The sequence below is a fragment of the Caloenas nicobarica genome, chromosome 26 (genome assembly GCF_036013445.1).
Source record: "Caloenas nicobarica isolate bCalNic1 chromosome 26, bCalNic1.hap1, whole genome shotgun sequence".
NCBI lineage: Eukaryota > Metazoa > Chordata > Aves > Columbiformes > Columbidae > Caloenas > Caloenas nicobarica.
The window spans coordinates 5,588,446-5,608,214 of NC_088270.1; the positions used below are offsets into that span (position 1 = coordinate 5,588,446).

Sequence of the window (19,769 nt, forward strand, 5' to 3'; positions counted from 1 at the left end):
CCAGAGTCTCCGACCTCCCTTGCCAACGCCGACTGCTCTCAAGAGCTGAAAATTCAGTAACAATTTGCTGCATCATGAGACGTTATTTGCGCAAAATAAAGAAATGGGGCGATGGACACCTAGAGCATAATGCAAATCTGCAGCTGGAGGTGCAGCCACCACCTTGCAGCCCTCACCAGGGAGCAATAAGTGGAACTTTGTTCCCCCGAAAGGCGTGTGGGGTTTTTTCGCATTTGCTCATCTCTAGCAGTGCTCGAGACCTCCAAGAGGTCTGGGCACAGATTGCAGTGACTTCCAACCTCGGCTCCAGCTCTTTGTGCCAATATGGCATTATTTGTGCCTTTTCTTCTTTTTCTTCTGCTGCTTTCTTTAAAAAGCCGTAAAACAACAAGTACTATTCAGTGATTAAGATTATTTGGGTTCACTTCAGTCCTGGCATGGTGCTAGTAAAAAAAAATGTTAAAGGGTTTGTTCTCTCATTTGCAGAAGAAGCTGTCTCACTATGGGAATGAACAATTAACAACATTTAAATGAGCTGAACTTGGTCCTTTTCTTCCATTGTCTTTGTGCCTTTTGAATCATCTGGAATTGGATTTTCTCTGCTGTATATTTTCCGGTGCGCTAAAATGTTTTACATAAATTGTAGACCAATCCTGAGATGTAACCCCCTCATCCCCGTGGTCCGCAGCGCCTCGAAAAATTATGAAATGTTCTGGTTAATCACCTGGATCACTTGTACGATTATAATCTTTGCTGATCAAGATTTTTGTCCCTGCCTTTTTTTTTTTTTTTCCTGTAAAGGAAATACAGTACAAAGATGGGGAGGGCGTTTTCTCCCATTCTGTATCTGCAGGCATTTCTGCCTTCATTAATTAAAAATGATAGCAAGGAAGGCAAGCAAAAGGTTTTGATCTCTGCATCGAAAAAACAGCGCGCAGCCTCTGCTAAAAGCTTTTAGCGGCAGAGTTAAGCGCTCCTTTCACACGCTGCAACCTCAGTGGGCTGTTGGTGTCTTAAAATATCGCCTCCCTTCCCCGGGAACGCGGCGGGACGTGACGCATTCGATCGGACACAGGGCGAAGCGATAGTGAGAATACCTCGCGGGGTTTATGGCTGTCTCGTAGGTGCTGCCTCGGGTGTTCCCACCGGTTCGTTTTGCAAAGCGCCAAGTGAGGAGCTGGTCCTTTGGTCGCAGGGATGCGCGGAGGGGTGTTTGGGCCGGGCGAGCTCGGGTTTGCCTCAACGGCCGCCCGCAGCGGGGAAGGCGATTTGGTGGCGCCGCGAAGGAGCCGGGGGGAGGATCGAAAGGCGTTTTTCTGCGAACTGTTAACCTGCATATGGGGCTGGGGAGCAGGGGAAAGCGCAGCCGGCGCTCGGCGTGGTGTGGCTTTAAGATTCGAGACTGAAACACCTCAAATGAACTCTGCAGCAGACAGCTGGAGAAAAAGCGCCCTGGCCATGATGTCATTTTTCAGGTGTCAGTTTGCCGGAGCGAGATTGGAGCAGGCCTTGTTGCTAGGACATGAATGCCAAAGTGCCTTCCCATTGGCCGCCAGAGATTTCCCGGCCAGCCAATCGGGAGGGAGCAGTCGGCATAGAAATGAGAAGCAGAAAAAGCCGCTGACTGGGACAATTAATGTGTTTGCGGTGTCAGAGCAAATTGCGGCGCAAAGTACCGTGCGGGTAGCATTAAACCCCAAAAATCTCCCCCTGTGCAGGCTGGTGATGCTGCCCTAATGGACCAGCCTTGGGTCTGAGGCAATTTGCCTTCTGTTTGAGTTGGCAGCTCGGAGCGGCTAGCGCGGAAGGGGGACGTTCTTCACTTGCACTGCACAGAAGATTATATAAAAATTTTATGACCTTCAGCCTGCAGAAATAGAATAGGTAGAATTCGTTTCCTCTAATTTTTGTAATTATTGTCGTTTATCACGCCAAGAGGAAAAAGTAGCAGCATGCTGCAGCGACTGCATGTAGGAGGAAGGAGAGAGGGGAAAGCAGCTGGTGGGAAAGGTTGGTTTCCTACCCTGTGCAGCCCTGGAATAAACACTGCAGCAGCGACAGCAAAAAGCTGGCAGAAGCCTGCTTTCTGCAAAGGTCTTTGAATAGAAAGTATCGCTTTATAAAGTGCAATTGAGTATGATTCTGTTATTTCAGACCCCGGCTATAAAAAGCATTCCTGTTTAATTTGTCGGTGGTGCCTGCCTGACAGAGGAACAGCCAAGTAAGCAGATTTGGCCGCCTGTCACCCTTAACCGTTTGCTGTCGCCGCGCTCCCGCGACGCTGCTCTAGCAGGGCTGGTTTTCTTGCATAACCGCCCGGCTTTTCTGCAGCCGTCCCCCTTCCCTTCGGGTCACCGCACCCAGCCCCTGGTTTGCCGGCAGCCGCCGCGCACAGTGCATCTCGGAGAGGGACGGAGCTCCCTCTCCAGCCTCCCCGGGGCTCCTTTCCATCTCTTCCCCATCATTACTTTTCCTGGAGAGTCTCCGTCAGGAGCCCAGGCCTGCTGCTGGCACATACCGGTGGCGCATGGTCCCCATCTGTGGCCACCGCTAAGACGGTTTTGCAGGGCTGTGCACACCCCAGGGAGGTCAGCGGTCCTGATAACAAAATTATGAGTGTCATGTGTGGAGCGGGCTGAAAGTCGACATTTGCTCGCACGAATCGCCGCGGGGTGCAGGGTCCCGCTGGCCGTGGGAGGCGGAGGAGCTCCGTGCTCTGGTCTCACCCATGAAACGGCAGCAGGTACCACGCTGGCTGGCACCAGTTCGCGTTACCAGCCCCCGTAGCTGAGGAGGCCTTGGGGCTGTAGGATGGAAGGAGCAAGTGCCACAACCGGTTGCTCTCCTGCACCGTGGACAGGACGGTTTGCTCTGCAGCCCAGGTGAAAACCACACCGACCCTCGGACCGCATCTAAAACCGGCCATTTCATTTATACCAGCCCAGAAGCACCGGGTCTAACCTACACCAATTCCAGATTCGGAGCATTTGCATTTCTGGCCCCTGTCCAAAATGTAACAAAAAAAAAATTTCTGTGTGTAACCAGAGCTCATCCTTAAAGCAGCCAGTTAACCGTTTCAGTTCCTCCCTTCTCCCAGAGCAGGAGCTCCTTTAGGTGGGTTTCTCGTGGCTCAAGGAAACTTTCATTTGCACCTTCACCATCTTAAAATATGTGAATTTCCATGTAAGAGGCTGGGGGGGTGCAAAGAGGGAACACAGACGCACAAACCAGAGCCCTGATGCAGAATTAGGGCAAAAGTCCGGCCTTGTTTATCCTCAATGTAAATCAAAAGTAAACCCAGGCAATTTTGTCATTCTCTGCTCTGACGCATTACTGTAAATCCTACTTTCGTAACTCTGTCATTATTTATGAGTATTACCGCAGTGCTATATGAGATCAGGGCAGAGATATGCCTGGTCACATGTGTGTTTTAAGGACTACGGCTTGTACGTTTAAGTAGAGGAGACAAAGGCAGTCGATCATCTTCATTTTACAAATAGAGGCGTAGGATTACACGATCTGCTGGAGAGCGTGCAGGAAGCCAGTGTCTGGTCTGGACAGGAAATGGTTTTCCTGTCCTGAAAAAACTTTTCGTAGTAGGAAAAAAAAAAAAAAAAATCCCGTTTGACATTTGGGTGAAGAGTTTCGAGGGCAGGAAAACGTGGCCTGACGAGAGGTCCAGATTTGAGCCTCGAGTCCGCAGGGAGCAGGTGAACGATGTGGCTGGGGGGAGCTATGGACCCTGTAGGATATATTTCTGCCTTATCTTTGCTATTACGTGTACCACATCACCTATTTACTCATCTGCATGGCAATTTGAATGTTCCCATCTCCTGCCCAGGCTCTTGCTGGCATTGCCCTTAGTCTTTGCTTACAAGCTGATCGCCCTTAGGACTGGACCACCTTTTCCATTTCCGAATTGCCAGTATTTACCACTCAAAGACCGCTGACCTGTTCGGTTCTTGTGTGCTGGGATATCTTCTGCTGGTATTTAAGGATTTTCTCCTGTTTTGTTTTGCCATATTATTTTCCTATATCTGGCCGGACGACTTAAATCATGGAAGACAAATGTAAATACCATACAGTATAGTAGCCTGCCTTGTACCGACGAGGTCATGCATGCAGCGTGCGCACAATCACTGCGTCTCGGTAATCTCATGTTTCTGCATAACTCCACACCCCCCGTCTGACTTTTCCATCTCAAACACAGTATCTGCTAAAGCCAGATCAGGTAAATTTAATGCCTCAGTATTGACCTGGGAGGAGAAAAACGACTTTCTAATCTGTTGAAGACGGTGTTTTCTTCTCGAAGCAGCCCGTCCCCTCCTCCTACCATCATGCGGGAAAGATGAGGTCTCAGCCCAGATATTGCAGTCTTTGTTAGGCACAGTGTGTGCATACTGCAAAAAATACTTGGGAGAGCTGAGCAGGTATCTCTTGGAGGAAAAAAAAGGCAATTAATTAGACTAGATAAACATATATTAGGGTGCAAAATATGCACAGCCAAAATGAAAGCCACATTGTGGTTCATTAAATCTGAATAGACTTCACACATTTTAAGCCGGTAATCATATTCACAGATGCATACCCCCTTCCCAACCTGCCCCCCTCCCGCGGATTTCACACCTTGGTAATGGCTATTGTAAAAAGGAGCTGCCGAGCGCAGGCAGGGGAAGGTCTGGGGGGGAGCGGAGGCACATGCGGCAGGAAAATGACTGTTTACGGTGGCATCTATGTCAGGTCCTCGCCGCAGAGTCTGTCATTACCCGTTCAGGTGCACGAGGAAGAGGAGGAGGCACGAAACCCCAGCCCGTCCTCCCCTTCCCACCCCGTTCCCATGTCCTGCAGCCCCTGCTCCCTCCCCTGTGTTACCAGGGAGCCGAGCTACAGAACATATGGAAGCGTCATGCGTGTATATATAGAGGAGAAGCGAAAATGGATGCTCTTGGGGACAATAAACATTAGTGTATCTGCAGGGGAGGGAAAGAATTCCAGCTATTTGTGCTGCTTTGGTGAATTTTTGTCAGTGGTTTTTCGCTATTGTTTGTAAAAATAAATATATATATATACATATAAAATTTATTTCCATTAGTAATTCTGTGCAAGCCAGGAGTCATTCTTTACACGAAACTTCTGGTTTGGTTTGGTTTGTTTTTTCAAAATGGCACAGTCAGAAAGAAAGATGTTATGACTGCATGCCAGCAGATATTTGTAAGGAGACATTTTGAAAAACCGAAGTGATCAGCATGAACGTTTTCAAGATGTTGGGGCTCGTTCTGGAATACCTTGGTGATTCAACGCTTTCCTCTGGTTCTAGATAAAATGAGATAAAAATTCAAATGTTTGCAAAATTGCACACGCGGCTTCGTTCAACTGTTTCTTTCTTTTAGTGTTTTTTCCTGATTCAAAAAAAAAAAATCCAGTGTGTGCATATTATTCAGCAAGGAGGCAGCTCCCTGGCCTGCAGCTCACCATATTCTCTCTTTTCAAGAAAGCAATCCTGAGGAATTTGATGCAATTACTCAAGAAAGTAAGAAAGCTCAGCGTAAGGTGTCTCCCACAGAAACCTGGATATCGTGGTTTCTGTGCCTGGATATCTTGATCAGTTTAAGCTGATTAGAAAAGCTTCTCGGTTCATTCTTGGGCAAGCTGGAAAGTGATCCCTGCTTTGTATAATGAAGGATGTTATCTATCCTGCCCTATCATAAATCGAGAGCGGGGTTGGAGGGGGATTGTCATCTGGTCTAAATTAGCATTGCTCCACTGATGTTGATGGCGCCTTGACATTGCTCACCAGGTGAGGATGTGGCCCGTTTAGGGAGTTCCCATGGGGTTACAAAAGCAGCATTGAGGACCACAATTTGAGAGAAGGAAAGAAGCCAAGAAAGGAACAGGACAGCTTGCAGGGAATCTTAAATGACATTAATTGAAATCTTATCACTTCCTTCATCTTAAGGTGAACCTGGGGCACAATAAAGAGCAATTATCTGCCATCTTCCTTCATCTGTCCCAAGTGCAGGGAGGGGAAGGGTATATCCATCACTCTTTCTGCTCTCCCTTTTTTTTTTCAGTAGACAATACGATATATTTACAGACCTGTCACCCCTTCAAACCCCTGTCTTTCATGGTACAGCTGAACAAAAGCAGGTGAAAGCAGTGGAACCGGGAAAAGAGAGGGGATCTGGAAACTGGAACCAAGTGAAAATGGGGGGTTCAGCCCTCTGAGAAGCTGTTTAAAAGACTTGGGTTTCCTCACGCCGGGTGAGCTGTCACGGGAGGTTTTGCTGCAGACTGGAGGGTCAATCATCTTCATTTTACCAATAGGGGCGTAGGATTAGACGTATTCTATCCATTCTGCAAATACACAGAGGACTGCAGTCCTGGGGCTGCTAACTTGGCACCCTTCAGTGCTAAAATCCCATGGAAGGTTTCAAAAGCCACAAGGGTGTGCAGGGTTCTGCCTGGATTCCCTTTACCTGCAGGTTATGTGTCTGAAAGCAACTGCTTGGGTACCTGAAGCATTTCTGGACAAATCAGCTCACTCTGCAAAACGTAACCCCGGCTTTTGTTTAGGCATCTGGGAGGAAATTTTATCAAGTCTTAATAGGAAAATGTGACCGGAACGTTTGAGGTGGGTCAGGGAGTGGAAGGAGGGAGCAGAAGGACATGGTGTAACCATCAGAGTCTAGAGAACCAGATTTCCTTGGTTTTGCTCACTTTCTCGTGGTTCCCTGTGAGAAGAGGAGTGACATTTCCCCCACAGCACTACAGCAGTTGGAGGGGAGCAGGAAAGGGCACCGGTACCTGAAGTGCAGCCCATCACGGGGACTTGGGGCAGGTTCCTATCGGCTGGATTTCGACCGAGCGTATGGAAACTCCAAGGCCATGTTGCTTTCTGACAGCAAATCGATGCTGCTGCAAACACGAGAACAAAGGAGCTCGCGGAGGAGAGGGGGGAAGGAACAAGGAAAAGGGAGAGATGGAGGCAGCCAAAGCTAGAACAATGTTGGGAAAAGCTGGATGACTTCGGTACCTATTCATACCCTGGCCAAAGCTGGTTGCTCGCCCGTTTCCCAAGGCCATCGAGGAAGTCGTGGCCTCGAGCGGATTAGGTGTGAGGGCGAGAGGGGAGCGGGGGGCTCGGCCGCTGCTGTGCTCGGTAGCCCCGGGCTGCTCGCTGGGAGCACGATTCACTCCCAAGGTTTGGGTTTTTAATCCCCGAGCCGAGGGGCTGGATGAGGCAGACGCTGTACATGTGCAGCTGGTTAGGGCTGAGTGTGCCCCTCCCCTGGAAAGAGTTGTGCCTCATGATGGATATCACTGGCAGGGTGAATTCCCATTCATTTGTCCTGCGGCTTCAGCAGCGCGAGCGGTTTCCATACAGATCCCACAGGAGAGAATACCGTGGAAAAATGGGGTTTTGGGAGCCAAGACACTGGGACTTTCTTCTTTCCAGCTCTGCAGCAAAGAGCAGATCTGGGGCCCGGAAGGTTTAAGTTTGGGACGCGGTCTGGCTCCTGACCTGACATTGAGGTCGTGTGGATACTCGGGTTTGGGGTTTAACCCATCACATATAGGGTTCTTTCAGATGGCCCAGCTCAGAGCACCGTGCTGATCTGCAGCCGTTTCCACCAGCGCTGATGGAGCAGGAATGCAGTCAGATGGTTTGCAGGTAGAACATGCTGTTGGAAGGCTCACGCTGCAGTGAAGGCAGGGTTTTCTTGTTTGGTTGGTGTTTAAGGCTCCTGTATTTTCTCTGGCTGACGTTGGGAAAGGCACATGGAGGAGCTTTAAGGATCCACCGTGAACGGGGAGAGGGAAGTTTGGCGCGCACAGCTCGGTCCCTGAGTCTACCCATCTGTAAAGAATCAGCATAACAACACTTAATATACTCCCCCAACATGGCAGTTGTGGGGCTTAATTAAACTGTGCAGAGTGCTCAAAGATCCTCAGATTAAAGGCTGTGTGTACAGCGAATTACAAAAGCAAACAACATGAAATTTTCCGTGTGTTGTGCTATAGCTGTCTTCATTTACCAGAAACAAATCATTAATGTACCTCTTATATGTAACTTGTTTATATAGGATGTGCTTATTATTCCAGTAGGAGGGAAATCTGGTAGATTTTGATTATCGTTTCTGAATACGTAATCCAGATAAGGCACAAAACGTGAATATGATGGTAAAATAGTACAAATAGGATTTTTAACTATATATGTGTGTGTAATTATCCATGGGAAACGTCATCAGTTTTAATAGGCCTGAAAGACAGAGGGAGGTAAATGTAATATAGTATAAAAATAAAGGTAATCCCAGCAAAAGACAAGCGTGGAGCGGTTACTAGAGTCACCGCAGGCAGAGACAGTACATGTTTTGTGTCCAACAATAGCAGCGTACGTGACTTGAAATGCTCTTTCCTTATAAAACAAAATACCCACTGGTTTGGCTTATTAGCACTAATCTTCAAAGGGAGAAGCAGTCCTGAGGTTCCCGGTTCGATTCATAAGTTCAGCTCCGCTCCGGCAGCGCCGGTTTGACAAAGTGCCATTGTTGCCCACGGTGTGTGTGTGTGTGAGGTTTAACCTTCAGCATTTCCCCTTCTGGGCTGCACAAGGAATGCCCAAAGCCGCGCAGAAATATGTCTCTGATGTATAGTTTACACGTGAAAACGCCGCATTTGAACTTGCACTGACTCTGCTCAGAGTGGATCGGGTTAAATGGACTATTACAATGGCAGGAGCTCATCTGGAACTAATAATTTTTGAGGCCACCAAAAGTAAAAAGTAAAAAAAAAAAAAAAAAAGAAGAAAGAGGGGAGAGGAATCCCAGTGAGTTTGGTGGCTGGTGACTCGAGCTTCTGCTGCCATCTACTGCAAGTGGGTGGCAGTAGGGCCGGGAACAGCTCGATTTGGACCCAAAACAGGTTAAAGAGTGAACCATCGGTTCTGGTACGGATGGAACAGGTCCACAGCCCCGCACACCTCGCTCAGCCCTTCGTATGGCTGTAGCTGGGGTCTGGCTTTTCTCTAACCGGAGCATCTGGTGGGTCTGTTACAAAGGGAGCCGAACACGGTGCTTTAATTGTCGCAGGTTTCGAGCCGCGCTCGTTTTGCTTTGTTGCCGCTTGCTTAGGATTCACCGCCACGGTGGAAGTTTTTGGCTCCATTTTGGGGGGGCCGTTAACAAAGCTCTCTCATCGATCACAGGCAAAGGGGCCGCATCGCAAACCACACGACAAAACCGGCGCTTGGTGACCGACATCTGTTTTGTCTCAGAAAGCACAGCACGAAAGAGTGATGCTGGTCGGTAGCCCCACCCGCTGGAACCGGCTCAAGCATTACCGTGCTTGCCGGCCTGGCTAGACAATAAACGGAGTCTATTTATTTATGATGGCTGGACTCTAGCAGGTCATTGGCATGGTCTCCAAGGACGATGCATTCGAATCCCTTTCTCAATTTTCTCTCTTCCATCTCTCCAGGCTGCCTTCTATTCTTTGTGTCTATTCTCCCAGGAGATCTGGTCTCGAAACAAATAGCTCACCATCGTTGTGGCTCTTGGTTGCGAGGTTAAATAAGTTTAGGAGGAAAAGTACATTTGAAATGGTGCTGATCCAAATAAATGAGCCAAGTGCGCTATTGTCTTTACCAGCTCCGAGTCCACCATGGTAATTTCCTGGGCACACAGACATGCTGGCTATGAGTTACATATAGCAAAGTGGAACTGGGTTGAAAATAAGGAGAGGAATGGAAAAGTGTAGAAAAATGTTTGCGAATGGCTCATTCAGGTTCTGAATTCCTCCTTGGAGGATGTCTGCTTTCCTTCGCTGGCTACAGCAAGATCCAGGGAAAATAAGCCTTCTTGTTTGGCCGAGCCACCCTGGAGATGCAAGGCTTGGTGATGTGAATGCCACGTTTTGTCCAACTCCGTATCAGATCCTCCGTCTGTAAAATATGTTCCCCTCCTCCTGTACAGCCAGTATCAGGTTGTAGCAAGCTTCAGGATGTATTTAATTAACTCCTGGCCGGTTCACAGCAACATTCCCCGACTGTCTTCCTGGCTTTCCTCCCCAAATCACTCTTTAGTTCCTTTTCCATCACCCTCCATTGTACTCCAAAGAAGGGGGATTTTTTCCAGCCCACGCAGGTGCTTCTGCTGAATATGAGGTCAGTTCCACTCCCCGCTTGGCTCTGCAGGGCCCAGGGTGAGCGAATCTGCTGGGCATCATATGAGCCCAGCCATGAGAATTTGGGGGATGTGGGCTTTTCGATGCCTATAATTTAGAGGGAAGAAATAAACCACACATCCTGGAAGAGCCCCGGGCTGCCATTTCTCTGCGTCCCACATTTGGCAGGTTGAGAGGTTTGTGGTGGCAGCCAAGATGTTGATGGTTAGCATGAATCTTTCCTTCCCACAGAGTCTCTCCTCCCTCCTTAAAGCAGGGGCTGGACTATCAGGGAGCTCTAGGCTTCCCCATCCCAAATTCCAGCTTGAGTTCTGCTGTGAAATATCCTCAGTTATTTCATCTTTCCTGCCGAGAAAGGCTAAACACAAGCGTTCAGGAGTCTGGCACAAGAAACTCAGATTGCTTGCTCAAAAGAGGAGCAGCGAGCCAGAACTTCAGCTGCTCTCTCTCAAGATCAGAGCGCATCTATTTCGTGAAATGCTTAACCCATGCTGGGAAGTGCTTTTGCGGTCTTGGCCTCGCTGTGTTTCCACCTGGCTTCCTTGCTCCTGCAGGCAGCTCACCAAGTCCTAAATCAGCGGTTGCGGTCCATCCGCTGGATGTTGTGGGACAGAGAGATGTAGTTTCAGGAACAGCAGAGTGAAGGGAGCCTGGATCTGGCTGGGTTTGCGCCCTGTGCTCCAACCGAAGCTCCTCCAGTGGTTGGGTTTCTCCCCCTCGATGGGTTCTGTCGGTTTCATAGTGGGGAAAACTGTTTTGCAGCAGGAACGCTCACTTGGATGTCTTTCTTCTGCATAGCCTCCTGTTTTCAGTGAACACATAGGATAGTGGCACCTTCCCTCTTTTGTCAGATGTGCTTGATTCGGAGGGTGCTGTGGGGAAGGGGACACGGGGAGAAACGCACGTGTGAGTGATGATGCCTGGCTGGGTTTCTGCACGAAACTCTGACTCTCCAGCCTGAAAGCTGGAGGTTCCACTGAAAGAGGAGAAGAAACTTCTTGATGGTGAGGGTGCCAGAGCCTGGCCCAGGCTGCCCAGGGAGGTTGTGGAGTCTCCTTCTCTGCAGACATTCCAACCCACCTGGACACCTTCCTGTGTAACCTCAGCTGGGTGTTCCTGCTCCGGCGGGGGGATTGCGCTGGAGGAGCTTCCGAGGTCCCTTCCGACTCCTGACATCCTGGGATTCTGTGATTCCGTGAAAGCAGTGGGGAAAAGAGACCCAGCATGCTCAGGTTGAGATGTAAAACAAAAGGCAACTGGGGTCTCAAAGAGAAAACGAAGTCACATAATGAGCAAAGCTGGGAGATTCATCTGAGAACTGCCGACGTGCTCAGCAATATTTAAGATACCGTTATTTGTTGTTATACGCTTATCAGTGAAGCTTAAGAGTCACGGTGACAGCTTTAGCAGAAAGTAGGTGCACAGGAATGAGGTGTAACTTCTTGTACCTCCTGTGGGGAGCAATCTATTTCTGCAACAATAGTGAAAAACCAGCTTCATTCACGAAGAAGGGGGCAACAGGGAGGAAGGAATGGCTGTTTGTTAATGTTGCCTTAAGCTAAACATTAATGAAGTGCAACACTTAAGATGCTTGCGTGCCTCAATTATGTCCACCCAGCTCACATGTTGCCTTGCCAATTATGTAGGCTAAAAAATGAGGTACGTGTGAAGAGACTGGTGCCTGCTCATTACCAGTAATTCCGCTCGCTTTGGGCTGCTCGGGATTTTAAATAGCAAGAGGCAAACGGTGCAATCGCTCCACGCGGCACAGGAATGGGATTGTTGTGGAAAGGGATTTTAACCAGGGAAATAATGTCTGATGTGAATGGCAAGTTGTTCTGCAGACATGGAGGGGAAGCTCGGAAAGGCTCAAAGTGTTGTCTGGTGTCTGAGGGTGTTGCTTACTGACTGGTGCTGCCCTTGACTGCGAACCAGCCAGATACGTGACTGCATTATCAATGTTAGTGGTACCTTCCTGCTGCTCCTTCTGCAGAAAAGCTCAATTCTCCTGTTTGAGATCATCCTGGTAGGTTATACAATGTGCCTGTCTAATGTGAAATAAAAATCAAATACAGTTCAGGAAAAAGTCTCCTTTTTATTGCACTAGACACACAGAGGCCAGATAATAATTTTAGAAACCAGAAATTGTTTTGTTTACCCAGTCCATTTTTATTATTACCATTAAGTGGGAAAAAAAAAAAATGACAGACAAAAATTCCTTCAAAATTGTGCAATAATAACATAGCAGAAATCAGTGAATGAAAAAAAAAATGACACAGGGTAGCAATTTAAATGGTATACTATTAAACTTCACTTAAGGAACCAGATTAGACGTTGACACTACCTCTAGAAAACTCATTAGACTGGCTGCTTGTAGACTGCTGCCTGTTTTGGAGAATTAATTATAAAGGTTATAGCTAGTTCCAGTAACGAAGGTGCTTTCTGGGTCCAAGAGAAAGTAAATTGCCCCATTTCCCTTCTGAAGTCCATTTGCAAGAGACTTTAAAGTTGTTTTGGAAAATGGTATTTCCAAACATTTCACTGGGTTGCTATGAGGTAAACCCACATCTCTTCCCAAAAGTTAGGGTAAAGGGTCATGTCACATTGCATAAGGCTACTGAAACAAAACCAGAAAATATGCATCCACATCCACGTACCGTATTTACACCAGAACCCTCCCACCCCATGTACATCTCTGTGAACAAGATCCCGTGCTTCAAAAGTACATAAAAATATACAATTTACCCAGAACTGCATCTGTCCTGCTCAGTCCCCACGTGGGGCTTAGACTTCTCTCTATATAAAACACACTAGCCCTGTGAAGTTGCTTTGCTTAATAAGGAGGGGGTTCAATGCTCTTTATCTCTGATTTCAGGCTTTCTTTCCTGTATCAAATCTTTAGATTTGAATCTTTGGAATAGTTCAGCCTCTGGGTCAGATTCTCATTTCTCTATGTAGCAGTAATTCTAGACAAATTGATCTATACATGCTGGGTTGATTTACTCAAAATTTTTACCCCTGAACAGCACCTGACCCACTAACAAGATAAAAATAATGCAACTCTGCAAGCTTGCTGCTACTTATAAAAATCTGAATAAAGTTTGGTCCCAGCTTTGGGGGAAAAACTATCACCGGGAATGAGAACACTAGTAATTGAAAATAGAGTTAGTATTTCTATAGAGTATCAAACCATACAGAATTTCAACTTTTTATACATATTCTATATGTGAAATTAAATGGATCAGTCATGTATCAAAACATAGTTGGCCTCTCAGTTCATCTGTAGGAAGACTGCAATTATAACTTACTTTACACAGCAAAAATACTTTTGGTTTAAACAAAGGAAACAGTGTGATGAGACAGTGTGCTGTATTTCAGTGGTGCGAAGCTTTGCATATATAGAGCCCGGACAGGCGTGACCCGTGAACACCCACTCGTGTCGTCGCTCTGGGGTTGGGGGGAAAAATAGATGTAAAAATAAGGATTTTTATTATGGCAAGAACAATGATGGGGATGCCAAGATGCTACTGCCTTGCAAGATAAAGTGGCACATGTTCTACACAATAATGTGTACCATGTCTGATGACTTTGGAAGTCTGTTCTCAAGCAGATTTCCCAATAAATTAACACAACAAAAATACTTTCATATAAAACAAAGTACAAAGGATTTTTTTTAAAGTAGAAGCAAAACCTTCAGGGACTATATTACTTAGCTCTCTCTCTACATATATAATCTCCTGAATTTTTTTAAAATAAATTTATTATTGTCTTAGAAAAATAAAATGAGTAGCCAATTTAGTCAACGGAAAACATCTCACAGACTTAAAAGCATGCCCAGCAAGCATAGCCTTGTAAGACTAAATCAATGTTAAATCAAAGCAATTTGTTACTAAACCAACCTAGTCTGCAATTCACAGTTGATTACTACAAAGTGTATTTTTTAAATTTTTTTTGGCCCATATAAAAATAACATATTGCAACTCAAAGTGCATTTTTAAAATAAACAATCAACTATTTTTATCAAATAAAATATTTACACCATTTGGTTTTTACAGTCAGAAACGCGCTTCATGCGATGACCATGGGAACATCATCTGAAAATCCAGTTATCATTGGGGCTTCGTCATCTTCATCTCCTGAAAAACAAACCCAGAGCTCTGTTACGTGTTTCACAGAACACACGAGTAAATCGGCTTCTGAAGCTGGCCACAAACTGCCCTCAAAACCCGCACGTTGTGGCATTGCTCGCGCTGATGACACCGAACTGGGAGGAGCGGCTGACACTGCAAGGCTGTGCTGCCATCCAGAGACCTGGACAGGCTGGAGAGATGGGCAGGGAGAAATTGAATGAAATACAACAAGGGCAAGTGTAGAGTCTTGTATCGAGGCCAAAAAACCCCAAAATTGGTTCCCCTGGGGTCGCCGTTTTGAGCCCTGAGGTGATTCTGGTGCCGCCATTTTGAGCCCTGAGGTGATTCTGGTGCCGCCATTTTGAGGCAGCTTGGGGGTCACTCCCTTGTTCTCCTCCCCCAAACAAACTGGAGCACAGGAGGTTCCAGTGAAAGAGGAGAAGAAACTTCTTGATGGTGAGGGTGCCAGAGCCTGGCCCAGGCTGCCCAGGGAGGTTGTGGAGTCTCCTTCTCTGCAGACATTCCAACCCGCCTGGACACCTTCCTGTGTAACCTCAGCTGGGTGTTCCTGCTCCGGCGGGGATTTTGGGCTGGATGAGCTTCTGAGGTCCCTTCCAGTCCCTGACATGCTGGGATTCTGTGTGATTCTGTGCTCTCTTACCTGGTTGTTATATCTGTTATGTTCAGGTTTTAACTGGTGTACGTTAGAGGGAGTGGTTCAAGCGAAGCTACTAAAAACATTTATCTTGGGCTAGCTTTGTACTCTTAGAACAGGATGAAACACACAGGTTTTTACACCAAAGGTGGCCCAAAGCACGACGGAGAATTTAGGTCTTGCACTGATTTCATGTCCTGTGCATGAAACCGAGGGCTACGTACCTAAATCGTCTCCCGAGGAGAATATGGCCGAGCCCAGGCGGGAGCTGTAGTGGCTGTTGGCGAAGGCGGTGAAGCTGTTCTGCAGCCGCCGGTGCCTCATGTACAGGACCACAAAACCGATCCCCAGCGTCACCAGCAGCAGGAACAGCACCGGCACCACGATGGCAGCCACGTCGGTGGATCTGCTGGCTGCCGATGCAGAGGAGCCTTCCCCTAAGATGAGGGAGGGAGACGAGTGCCATTAGTAACCGTAGCATATTTTTCTAGTGAGGTTGCGAGGCTTTTATTAGTATTTGTTAAGGAGGATGGTGAAAATGCCAGGACTTACCAGTTCCTAGCTCATCATAGAGAAGCGTGGCTGGCTCGCCGCACATCTGCCCGCTGTACAGGCACCTGGCCTGAACGGTGAACGAATAGTTGTGACCTATCTTCAGGTTGGAAACTTTGAAGAAGTTTTCTGTGGTGTTCCCGAGATAAGCCGTCATGTTCATCAGGCTGTCAAACATGTGAATCTCGTAGCCCTGACAGTTGTGAAAACAAAGACACAAACCCCAAATTACTCGGCTGCAGAGGTCGGGTTTTGCTCCTTCTGACAGGGCTTTGAAACTTGTTTTTCCTCCCGAATCTAGCTTTGATGCATCGCCTTGCGCTATCAGCAGGGAAGGAGAGCAACGTGGAGCCTCCTCCAGGCATCTGTCTGTGTGCAGTGACCTTGGCTGGTTCAGGGAGGAGAGAAGATTTCGGTCTGTCTGGTTCACTCTATTCTTAGCATCCCCCGAGACCACCCAAAACACAGAGTCCAGTAACAGCGATGGCTTTTTTTGGCATAGTTTTCCACCTGCCTATGCCCCAACAGAGAATGTCACAGATTTTCTATCTGAGTCTAAATAATGGCAACTCTCAGATGCGACCGATGTGCCTCCCAGCACTGTGGGGCAGTGTCCTGTTCCCAGTCCTTTCACACGAGACAGTTGACCTTTTGCAAGAGGATAATTATGTTCCTAAAAGGTGACTGATTGGATCTATCAAGTATAGTGCCTTAGCTGTGATAGGAATTGAAGTGAGCTCTGTGTCGAGGGCCCATCAAGGACACTCAGGGGAGCAGAGCGTACTGGGGTATTTTAAAGAGTCTATCAAAGGAGCCTTGCGGTGACTCTGCTCTATGTTTTTCTGAAAAGGACAGGAGAGATAGCACAACTTACCCAGCTTTCATTGAAATGACTTTCCTTTAATGCCAAACTCTTCCAAAAAAGCAGAATATGGTCGTTTTCTGTTATAATTTTTAAGGCGTCTGGTGCAGACAGTGGAACTGAAAACAAGAAAACATGGCAGGCAGGTTAGGTTTTCTCATGGATGGCTGAGAAATGGCAATAAGAGCAACTTCAGAAATTTAGTAATTTCTAGGGATCAGCACAATATTCCGCTTAGAAAGGGGCTGTACTGGAGGAGAGGATACTGTGGCATGTGATCTGGTTGGAGATTTTCAGTGGGTTTTTTATGGTAGGACTGCAATGGTATTTCACAGCCAAACAGGTATCTTTCCCATCTCTACCTGGACAGGAGAAAAATTCCCTGGGTATTGTTGGAGAGGCTTTGGGGCGGGGGGTTAATTGCCTTCCCTGGCAGGTGCAGGGAGGCCTTTCAGAATAGGATTTTGGCTGTGGGAGAGGACTGAGCAATGCAGAAATGCTTGCGCAGCCTCCAAGCAGAGCAGGGGTGGGATGGAGGGATGGACGGTGCCTGGGACAGGCGCTGGATTCCCTCTAGTGGACACTGCCCCGGCACCCACCCAGCAGCACTTTCCCCTTCACCTGTGTTGATCTTCAAGCTGGATTCTTTGCTCATATTCCCCAGTTGAACAATCACGAGGTATTTGCCTCCTGGTTCAAGTTTCTTAATGGTGTACTCCACCGTGCTGTTGCGGGTTTTCACTTTGTAGATTTTATCTGTTTTTCTGACTAAATCTTTAACTGCGACAGCGTATAACTGGGGGGAGAAAGGAAAGGCACAAACGGTGAAAGATCTTACTGGCCTAGCAATCTCATAAAATGGTAGGACATTATACAGGGAGGCAAAATTTGTATTTAACCATGCCTGCACTCTATGGAAAGCCTGAGAAGTAAGATTTCAAGTCTCTTGCTGGACTAGCTGGATCCCTGCCCCAGATCAGCATTTACAGATACAGAAAACGCAGTTACTGGAACAGATAAAGGCAGGAGGAAAATCTCAGGTTATATTTCTTAATTAATCAAAGGGATGCAATGCAAACCTCTGCTCTGTCAAAATTTCCAGTTTTGCCGAGAAGATTTCTACCTTTAAACCTTAGCTGTTAAATGCTCTGGACCGTGACAGGAGAGGAAAGCTTGCTGAGAAAATGACTCGCCTTCAACAGAGCGAGACCTGACCATACGTGCCAGAAAACAGAACCAGGCTTTGTCGGGGCTGCGCAAAGCTGAAGCCAGAAAGGTGTTTTAGCACATGCCTGCGTTTGCTTTCAGACTCTGTCAGCAACAGATATCCCAGACCTGACTCTTTTTAAACGCGGTGTGAATGTTGTAGGCCTCAGCTAATGTAAAGAGAGGAAATGCAGGTCCTGGAAGCATCAGCATCTAATGAGATGGAGGGTAGACCTGATCTCAGACTCGGTTCTCTAGCAGCAGCAGGGCAGGGATCTGTCATTGAGCCAGGGTTTTACGTGCAAAGGGACAGAAGGCACTGCAAGGCAATTACCATGTCCTGGTCGGGCGAATCGTAGGGCGATTCCCACTTAATGACCGCGAATGTCTTTCCAGTGTGCACTGAGTGGAGGTGCCGAGGGGGAAGCCGGTTGTCGGGGATCATCTTCACCACAACGTAGTCAGATGGTGGCCCTTGGTATGGAGACATCACACGGACCTTGAAGGGATGACAGAGCTGTTAATGCCGTGCCTGCACCCATGGGTAATCAGGCACAGCCCGCAGCGCGGGCAGGAGAAGGAGCCCACCAGAAACAGGTACTGCTCGTCCCGCTGCACAATCACAGTGATGTTGTGGGAGGCCGTGGTGGTGTTGTGAGGACTTCTGTACAGCTCTAGGAAGGATGTGGCGTAGAAGATGCCATAGACCTGCAGAGGCAGAGAACAGTTCAGATTTTCACAAAATCCCAGAATGTCAGGGATTGGAAGGGACCTCAAAATCTCATCCAGTCCAATCCCCCTGCCGGAGCAGGAACACCCAGCTGAGGTTACACAGGAAGGTGTCCAGGCGGGTTGGAATGTCTGCAGAGAAGGAGACTCCACAACCTCCCTGGGCAGCCTGGGCCAGGCTCTGGCACCCTCACCATCAAGGAGTTTCTTCTCCTCTTTCACTGGAACCTCCTGTGTTCCAGTTTGCACCCATTGCCCCTTGTCCTGTCACTGGCTGTCACCCAGAAGAGCCTGGCTCCATCCTCCTGACACTCCCCCTTTCCATATTGATCCCCATGAATGAGCTCAGCCCTCAGTCTCCTCTTCTCCAAGCTCAAGCGCTCCAGCTCCCTCAGCCTTTCCTCATGTTGGCATGGGCCAGAGTTCCCACCCAGACTTTCACTGTCTGTCGCTTTCTAGGGACATGATGTAAAGACCCTTTTTTCTCTGGGCACTTTCTCCTGCCCAAGTTCAGGTTCCATCTGCCCACTCGCATCTGCACTCCCCACTCTAAAATCCTGGTCTCGGCTCTGATAACACCTCAGTCAATTGAAAGACCACTACGGCATCATGTTGTTATCTCTATTTCATGCCCTTCTCCACTGGCTCAGTGGCTGAATAGACAACAAGACAGCTTTCTTTGCGTCTGTTTAAGGGGCAGCAAGCGCTTTTCCCCATTTTGAGAGCATAAAATTTGCAAGGTCTCATAATTCAATCCCAACTAATAACCCTGTTTTAAGATTTTGCTTGTGTTTTGAGGGTCTGAGCCTGGCACCCCATCCCAGCTCGTGATAAAAGAGACTCGATGCCTTACGACGTTCCTCGGTCCTGTCCAGCTGCACTCCACCGCAGTCTGGTTGATGGCCTTGGCTTTGAGACTTGGCGACGCTGGTCTTGTCCCACTGGTCACCACGTGTACAAAAGACAGAGGGCTGTCACCCAGCTCCGTCTTAGCCCAGGCGGAAATTTCATAGGGGGTGTGTGCTGTCAAATTTGTCACTGAGCAAGAAGAGAAACGTGCACTATTAGGTGAGGGAAAGCTCTGCAGGGGCAGGGAGAGAGCACTAGGAAACAGTTAGCAGCATCAAACAATCTTAGATGGGAGCCTGCCTCTTTTGCTTTGTGTTTTGATTAATTTTGAGTAATTTCCTTTACACAGAAGCACCTGGGACTCTGGTATCTAACCAACCTGTACTTTTCTGTATCAGGATGTTTTCCCGTATCTAGACTCTGCACGTCAGTGTTTTTTCCAAACCAGAAAGGAATCTGATTAATAGGGACATGTACTGCATACAAGCCCAATAAATTGTTGACCTTTTGCAGAGTAGATAAGGAAGCACAAACAAAATCCTGTGTGATGAAAAAAGGCTAGTGCAGCTCTGGGGGATAAATCCCAAATCCGCGTCAAACTCCA

The 19,769-nt window shown here is 47.7% G+C and overlaps 1 protein-coding gene and 1 long non-coding RNA gene across 4 annotated transcripts in view; one reads left to right on the plus strand and one right to left on the minus strand.

Annotated features, from left to right (window-relative positions):
* The first annotated feature begins 996 nt into the window (after nt 1-996).
* LOC135998758 (uncharacterized) overlaps nt 997-19,769 on the plus strand; it is a 48,560-nt gene continuing 29,787 nt past the window's right edge. For 2 of the 3 annotated variants that reach the window (XR_010607651.1, XR_010607653.1), the window contains exon 1: nt 997-1,148. This is a non-coding gene — a long non-coding RNA (uncharacterized LOC135998758). The remainder of the gene's footprint in view (nt 1,149-19,769) is intronic. The other variant, XR_010607652.1, reaches the window with a different exon arrangement.
* The window catches only part of SORL1 (sortilin related receptor 1), a 36,601-nt gene continuing 29,223 nt past the window's right edge, over nt 12,392-19,769 (minus strand). Inside the window, exons 40-48 of the mRNA XM_065651969.1 lie at nt 19,170-19,354; nt 18,176-18,295; nt 17,922-18,086; nt 17,003-17,177; nt 16,394-16,500; nt 15,520-15,712; nt 15,192-15,404; nt 14,220-14,318; nt 12,392-13,629 (exon numbers count right to left, since the gene is read on the minus strand). Coding sequence (XP_065508041.1) covers nt 14,251-14,318; nt 15,192-15,404; nt 15,520-15,712; nt 16,394-16,500; nt 17,003-17,177; nt 17,922-18,086; nt 18,176-18,295; nt 19,170-19,354 — 1,226 coding nt within the window. The 3' untranslated portion in view covers nt 12,392-13,629; nt 14,220-14,250. The remainder of the gene's footprint in view (nt 13,630-14,219; nt 14,319-15,191; nt 15,405-15,519; nt 15,713-16,393; nt 16,501-17,002; nt 17,178-17,921; nt 18,087-18,175; nt 18,296-19,169; nt 19,355-19,769) is intronic.